Source organism: Oncorhynchus tshawytscha, linkage group LG10 (assembly GCF_018296145.1).
Source record: "Oncorhynchus tshawytscha isolate Ot180627B linkage group LG10, Otsh_v2.0, whole genome shotgun sequence".
Classification (NCBI taxonomy): domain Eukaryota; kingdom Metazoa; phylum Chordata; class Actinopteri; order Salmoniformes; family Salmonidae; genus Oncorhynchus; species Oncorhynchus tshawytscha.
The window spans coordinates 13,774,583-13,782,313 of NC_056438.1; the positions used below are offsets into that span (position 1 = coordinate 13,774,583).

The following is a 7,731-nucleotide window of genomic DNA, read 5'->3' on the forward strand; positions in this document are numbered from 1 at the left end:
TCAGCACGCTGAACATGCGCATTGCGCATTTTGAGGCAACCGTTTTGTAGCCAGGCCAACTCGCTAGATTTTTTTTATTTTAATGTATTGCAACAATAATAACAATAATACACATCTATACAGGGACAATCCTGTGAATACAATGAAAAAATAAAATACTAAAACACCAGGCGAACCGCCCCCACCACACACACGCACAAAATTAATACCCTTGTCAAACCAAAGGCCTTTGAAAATGGATTTCCTGATCATTTTAATAACTCTATTATTCCAAATCAATGTTTTATGAGGGGAAAAATTGTGCAGAAAAATCCAATTTACTGATGAAACTTAGACAATTTCACAGGTAATTATGGAGGGTCAAAATCACATTTCATTTCAAGTCCACCAAGTTAATTAAACAGACTGTTAGGGATATGATACCACACAGCGGCAGGATTAGACAGACGTAATTTTAACAATTAATTCTAAAAGCACCCACTAACGACTCAAAATCAATAGCCTGTAAACCTCCACGATCATAGTCTTTCACTAATTGAGATTTCCGAATAGAATGCTTTTTATTCCTCCAAACAAATCTAAGTATAACAGAATTTACTTTTTAAAATGTTATTAGAATAAATAAAAAGGGACTGACTTGGGTAAATGATTCTAGAAAAACCATCAGTCTTGGACAAAAGAATTACAACCCAAAATGTAGATATTGTCACATCTGCTCCTGCAACACCCTCTGGTGTTCATCCGGTGTCTTCTTGACCTGCAGTTACTCCCCCTGTACACTCCCTCTCCCTCTCCCTCTCCCTCTCCCTCTCCCTCTCCCTCTCCCTCTCCCTCTCCCTCTCCCTCTCCCTCTCCCTCTCCCTCTCCCTCTCCCTCTCCCTCTCCCTCTCCCTCTCTGTGTGATTGTGTGGTTGGAGACAGGTGTGCTGGAGTCAGAGCAGATCCCTACCAGCTGCAACTCGTTCCACAAGAGCTCTACAAATACTCAGTCCTGCCACTTCTACTCTGCCAGATTGTAATCTCTGCTCAGTCAGTTCATGATTCTAGCAATTTATGATTATGCAAGATCCTGTTACCTTGCCTGACACCGTTTATCCTCTCATTGCAGTTTACTACTCTGTCTCCTGTTCCACATCTCACCACCCAACTACCTTGCTCTGGATTTTACTCACCACCACTACCTTGAACACCCCTCAGGACCTGTTTACCCTGTACTACTCAGCTAACTTCAACCTCAGTCTCCACATCTGGTTTATCTGCAACTCATCTGAGCTTCCCTGGATCTGCACTCCATATCTCTCTAACAAATATTTTAGTTCATTCATCCCTGTTTCCTCATCTGAGTCTGCTCTTGGGTTCCCCTGTCGCCCCACTTTACAGATATCACGTTGCAGCCACTGACTTAATGAGACTCTCGTGGAATTAATCCTGTTATCGATGTTCAACAATTCTCCATCTGAAAGGTTTTTGGTGATGACAATACCGAAATATTGAACTTTTTATTAGGTATGGTGGAAATGTTGATGGACTCACAGCAATGAATTGGCATGAGATAACATTTGTTAAGGTTGAGAGTCAACCCAGAGGCCATGGACAATATCTTGATTCTGTAAATAGCGAAGGGAATAACAGCCCTATCCTTTAGGAAAGGGTGGTATCTTCTGCAAATTGACTGATATTTATATCTTTTCCAAAAAAATGCAGATCCCTTTTAAATTATCAGAATTGTTAAGAAATACGGCTAGTAAATCTGTGGCTTAAATAAAAGAGGGGAGATTGGACAACCCTGTCTAATTCCTCTAGCGCTAGAGAAATGTGGGGATGTGCCATTACTCATAACCACTGAACTGCTCGTATCATTCTACATCATTCCTTATCACTTTACAGAAATTCTCCCCGAACTCAAAAGTAGAGAGTTCGAAATAAAAAGTTGTTTTAAAGTGGCAAAAGTCTTTAAAAAAAACATATGAAGCCATCATCTTCTACGAATTCACTGTAATCTAAAATATTTAAAACCAATTGTACATGGTTGTGAATACTCCTTCCTTTAAGGCTGATTGACTTTCACTGATCTTATCATCAAGGCCTTGTTTCAGCTTATTGGCATAGACATGGGCTAGTAATTTGAAGTCAGTTGCCAATAACTTGACTGGTCTCCAATTGTCCAGGTAAAGAGTTCTTTGGTTTATAATAACAATTAGTCCCTGTCTCAACACGCTAGATCTAGGCCTATTTCAAGCTATTACGTTAGTAAAACTAACTGTAGACATCAAGTGCTTTCTATTACGTTAGTAAAACTAACTGTAGACATCAAGTGCTTTCTATTACGTTAGTAAAACTAACTGTAGACATCAAGTGCTTTCTATTACGTTAGTAAAACTAACTGTAGACATCAAGTGCTTTCCTTTGCGTTCATGAGTAGCCTATATTTTGTAATAAATCTGATTTGTTGTGCATGATGAGTATTCTTGGGAGGATCAGGGGCATGACATGTGGAGTGTCTCTCGCACGAGTTCAGTATGTTCGGGTGGTGTTGCCATGACAAACAAGACAGTTGATGATGTGGTTTCCATGGAAATTGAGTTCTTACGAAATGATGGCCAAAATGTGTTCATTTAGTCAAAGAGAGATTTTTATAGATTTATACACAAGTTAAATTGGCGGTTTTATCAGAGGCTCTACATATTGCAGGCAATATTACATTTAGGCCTGCTCTGTTGCCTACATTTAGTGCAACCACAACATGCAGGCTGCACACAGCTTATGTCACACTGTGGGGCCTATTTTATTGTATTCAGAATCTGAATTAAAACCGATATTTCTGGATCCAACTACTCCAATTAAATAATTGATTTTCTAAGTCACTGTTCATGTTATGGACACAAGAGGTTGACACTAATATGCAAACATTTTAAATTGTAGGCTTCAACACGTTAGTTTTTTTTTTGAAGTTGTCATTTTAATAAATATATAAATACTTTAAAAACACAACTTGTTGGAACAAGCAGAGCAATACAGAACAATACAAATAAAATTCATACATCTTTTTTCCCATTCAATCATTTTCCCTTCATATCAATTTCATTTTCAACCATACCAATTGCTCACATTACAATTAAAAAAATATATCCCATAAGAACAAATAACAGATATATAAACTTTCACTTATCAAAATATATGCATTTTCCCCTTTCGGTAAGGTGGATATGTGTAATTAACTTGTAGTTAATGTCAAGGTCATAGATGTAACTATTCATGGTCGGTTTCAGTAGCAAGTTGATTGACATGTATCCAAGCCAATGGAATGATAGGAGTGTCCATGGTCATTGTGATCGAGTCTGTGTTTCAAGGGTTCCTATTGGTCACTAGTGTTGCTGGGGTTGGTTGACTTGACCCATGAACAGAACAGCACCTGGGATGGGAAAACAAATATATTTTATATTAGAGAAAGAACAAGTTAGGAAGTATGCCAATGTGTCAGAGGGACAAAGATAATTCCAACAAGATCATGCAGTATATGAATTTACTTGAACGTGTATGCACTTGTATAAAGAGGGCACAGCTAGCTAGACTTATGGTGAGTGGAGACAGTGGATAACCAAGGCTAACATATATATTTTTTTTTACATAGATGGTGATGTAGCAACAGGAGGCTGGTGGCACCTTATTTGGGAAGGACGGGCTAGTGGTAATGACTGAAGTGGAATCAGCGGAATGGTATCAGATATATCAAACACGTGGTTTGCATGTGTTTTATGCCATTCCATTTGCTCCATTCCAGCCATTATTATGAGCCGTCTTCTCCTTAGCAGCCTCCACTGATGTAGGTATAGTAGGGGAAACTCACCTGTGGACTTGTGATGGATGAGGAAGAGGAAAGGTCTATTCATTGTGATCTCCTCTACAGCCATACGAGAGAACAGGATGGCAGCTGGAAAGAGGCAAAGACAGGAGAGGAGACGATGCAGTCAAAACGCAACTCAGATACTATCATCAATTCATCTTTTCGTGCCTCTCTATGATAGGCAATGCAGTCAAAACACAACTCTCTATTATTTATTATTGTAAAGTTAGCATCAATTGCTTATGAATTACCATAGCATACATCCATATCACAGGAGGCTGCTGAGGGGAGGACGGCTCATAATCATGGCTGAAATGGACCGAATGGAATGGCATTGTATACCATCGTTGGATACCATTCCATCCATTCTGTTCCAGCCATTGCTATGAGCCCGTCCTCCCCAATTAAGGCGCCACCAGCCGCCTGTGATCCATATAATAAATACTGAATTGAGTCTGTCATCAACATGTAGTCTATGGATCCTTTACCTGTGGCAGCTGATCCCTTGGTTCCCTCCTCATTCACCTCAATCTTGACTTTCTGCAGAACCTTGGATACACACAGAGGCTGCTCAGCTGAAAGAGAGCGAGAGAAAGAGAGGGAGGGAGGTTATATTCTTTTGTCTAAAATGAATAAGAAAACATACAGTATATTTGTTGAACACTGATTATACAGAAGTGGAAGGCTAGTGTGCATATTGGAACGGAGCCCATCCTATTCCATAGGCCCTGAGTCTGGTCATAATAGTGCACTGTGTAGTAAACAGAGTGCCGTTTTAGACACCAAGCGCTAACTGATGAATAGTATGGTAAGGTACTCACTGGTGATGCGTGTGAAGTCTGCCTTGGCCAGGTTGAACATATCCCCCAACCCCATACGGATTAGAATAGACTTCAGTTCCACCTCAGAGTCCAGGGTGAACCTAGGCAGGACCAGTTGACGTTTAACGCTCCTCATCTCCTGTCTCCACTGCTGCAGCCGCTGGGTGGTCAGCTCGCTACTGAGGGAGCTCACTGGCATCTCGGGCTCGAAGGGGGAGACCAGCAGCATGCTCAGGGACTCGCCTTCGTACGGAACCTCGATGACATCGTAGTCCACGCCATCGGGGGTCACAAACTCACCTGTAGCGGAGGAGAGGACAGATGGAGGTTGGAATAGTTTTGTTTTGATTGGTGGAGGTAGCAGTCATGATTGGTTTAAACACTGTAGCTGCTGGCTTGGGGCTGACTTGTAGGAATGACTGTTAAAGAGTACATACCCTAAGAGTCTTAACTGTAAAAGGGAGTCAATGGGAGATGTGAGTTACGCGCACAGATCTCATGTCCTGTGAGTGAGGTCTTCTTAAAGTAACACAAGTGTTTACACACAAAAAGGCTGGATTAAAAGGGACGTGCTACCCACCGTATTTGAAGCGGTGTGTGAGCCTCATCATGGGTACGGGCACGGAGCTGCCGTTGGCACAGTGGAATAGCCTCTCCTCTGTCATCTTGGGGTCAAAGGGAACCTTCCATAGCCCCTGGAAGTGAAGGGCGTTCAGCAGGACCATACGGGTCTCATCGGTCAGAGCACCGGAAGACAGGAATGAAGGGATGGTACCTGGATGGAAAGAGAAGAGAGAGGTATGGAGGTTTGTTGAGACAGTGGGGTCAGTACTGACACAAATGTTTGATGTCATGGTACAATTGACTAATAAAGTATATTCCATTCTGTTCTGTTCCATTCTATTTGATTCTGTTCCATTCTATTTGATTCTGTTCCATTCTATTTGATTCTGTTCCATTCTATTTGATTCTGTTCCATTCTATTTGATTCTGTTCCATTCTATTTGATTCTGTTCCATTCTATTTGATTCTGTTCCATTCTATTTGATTCTGTTCCATTCTATTTGATTCTGTTCCATTCCATTCTATCATCATTCTGATGAATACTAAACTATCCTCCACCTTGTGTCATCTGTGTACTACTGTATCTCACCTGCAGTGTGGTCAGAGACCCAGGCGTTGATGATGTCCAGGGCCTGGTCTGGCCTGGAGAAGTCCAGCTGGTGAGGGGAGGCCTGGAAGGCTTTCCCCAGCCCCCTTCTGAAGCCTTTCTCCAGAGCCATCTTTCTCTCCACCATGACGCCGCTGGCCAGCTCCACTCCCTCCTCACTGGAGATGTCTCGCTGGAGAAGACGCTGCTGACGCGCCATCCCTCGCTCTGGAGGAGGACAGAAGGATTGATTGATTAATTGATTTGAATTTCTGGTTAAAGGTACAAAGAAGGCTGGAGAGAGAGAGGAGGAGGAGGTAGAGGAGAGGAGAGAATGAATGAGTCACAATTGCATAGAGAGATGTTGAGATAGTAGGAATGAAATCTAATTTTATTCGTCACATGCTTCGTGGACTAACAGTGAAATGCTTACTTACTGGCCCTTCCTAACAATGCAGAGAGAAAGAAAATAGAGAAATAATAGAAAAGTAAAACAAGAACAAAACTAGTAATAGATAAATGATAACTGAGCTATATACAAGGGGTACCAGCACCGAGTCGAATGTTGCTCGTCACTAGAGTCTCTTTTTGTTATGAATATGTCAGCCTCCGGTTATGTCATCGTCAAGGCCTCATTAATAAGGTAAAGTCTACCATCTGTATCGCTTTGTAAATGTCCCCTGTGTTATCAGACACACAGCAGCCATTCTCCCTTACCTTGTAGTGAGAAACCCAATTTGGCGTTCAGGGTCTTCAGGGTGTTGCCCCCAGCTCCCAGCTGAGCCATGGCCAGAATGGTGGCCACGCCGTAGGGGGAGAAGGCCAGGTTAGACCCCTTGGAGTTCTGGGCCACCTGGGAGAAGACCCGCATCCCAAAGTCTGTCTGTTTCTCCTGCAGGTTAGAGATGGCGGCTCCGGACAGGCCGAGGAAGAACCACACGTACAGGCACAGCATCCTGGGGAGACATGAAGGAGAGGGGGAGGAGAAGGTTAGAGGACTCTAACAACATTATATACAGGTAAAGCATTCAAAGGAGAGAAGGAGGAGAGGAGAGAGCGATTAGTGAAATGACAGAGATCTAACAATATTGTATAAAGGGAAATTAGGAGAGGAGAGGAGAAGAGAGGAGAGGAGAGAGAGGAAAAGGAGAGGAGAGGAGAGGAGAGGAGAGGAGAGGAGAGGAGAGGAGAGGAGAGGAGAGGAGAGGAGAGGAGAGGAGAGGAGAGGAGAGGAGAGGAGAGGAGAGGAGAGGAGAGGAGAGGAGATGAGAGGAGAGGAGAGGGAGAGGAGAGGAGAGGAGAGGAAGATTAGTGAAATGATCGAAGGATCAAAGAAGAAAGATCCAATTTGAAACTATGTCAGATTCTTAGCTGTAGAAGAGTGTTACCCGAGGGGTTACGTATTAAAAATGTTAATACCATATGTTTTCTTGAAACACCCAGGTCAGTTTTTGAGTCAGCATAAAATACCTTGCAGTTGGCACACTTTCTGCTGGCTATTAGAATTAGAACTAACTATTAGAACTATTAGAATTCAGAACCCTTTTAAAAAGCATTTCACAGCTTGTTTATAGCTAAATCTGTTTGTAGTTGAGCTAACTTCTCATTCCACCAGACTAGTACAACCAGAGGTATGTTACAACACCTCTGGAGGAAGGATAGTAAATCAGAATAGTTCACATTCAGTCATATTCACGAGGCACAAACTGAAGGAAACGGACTAAAACTGGGAGGGACTATACCAGGACTTGTCCAATAAAAAATGTACATTTTACTGTTGGATTGCTATGGTGTGCACTAATTAATATGACCCTGGTTCTCAATGGAAAACAGACCTTGGCACAGAGACACAGTGAACCTGGCATTGGATTGCTGTGGGTACAGACAGACATGGGTGAGACAAAACAAGAGACAAG

At 42.3% G+C, this 7,731-nt stretch overlaps 1 protein-coding gene across 1 annotated transcript in view; it reads right to left on the reverse strand.

The window, feature by feature from the left end:
• Window positions 1–2,937: 2,937 nt before the first annotated feature.
• LOC112259747 (plasminogen activator inhibitor 1) overlaps window positions 2,938–7,731 on the reverse strand; it is a 5,762-nt gene continuing 968 nt past the window's right edge. Inside the window, exons 2-8 of the mRNA XM_024434374.2 lie at window positions 6,533–6,771; window positions 5,819–6,043; window positions 5,246–5,440; window positions 4,666–4,965; window positions 4,333–4,419; window positions 3,848–3,931; window positions 2,938–3,412 (exon numbers count right to left, since the gene is read on the reverse strand). Coding sequence (XP_024290142.1) covers window positions 3,366–3,412; window positions 3,848–3,931; window positions 4,333–4,419; window positions 4,666–4,965; window positions 5,246–5,440; window positions 5,819–6,043; window positions 6,533–6,770 — 1,176 coding nt within the window. The 5' untranslated portion in view covers window position 6,771 and the 3' untranslated portion in view covers window positions 2,938–3,365. The remainder of the gene's footprint in view (window positions 3,413–3,847; window positions 3,932–4,332; window positions 4,420–4,665; window positions 4,966–5,245; window positions 5,441–5,818; window positions 6,044–6,532; window positions 6,772–7,731) is intronic.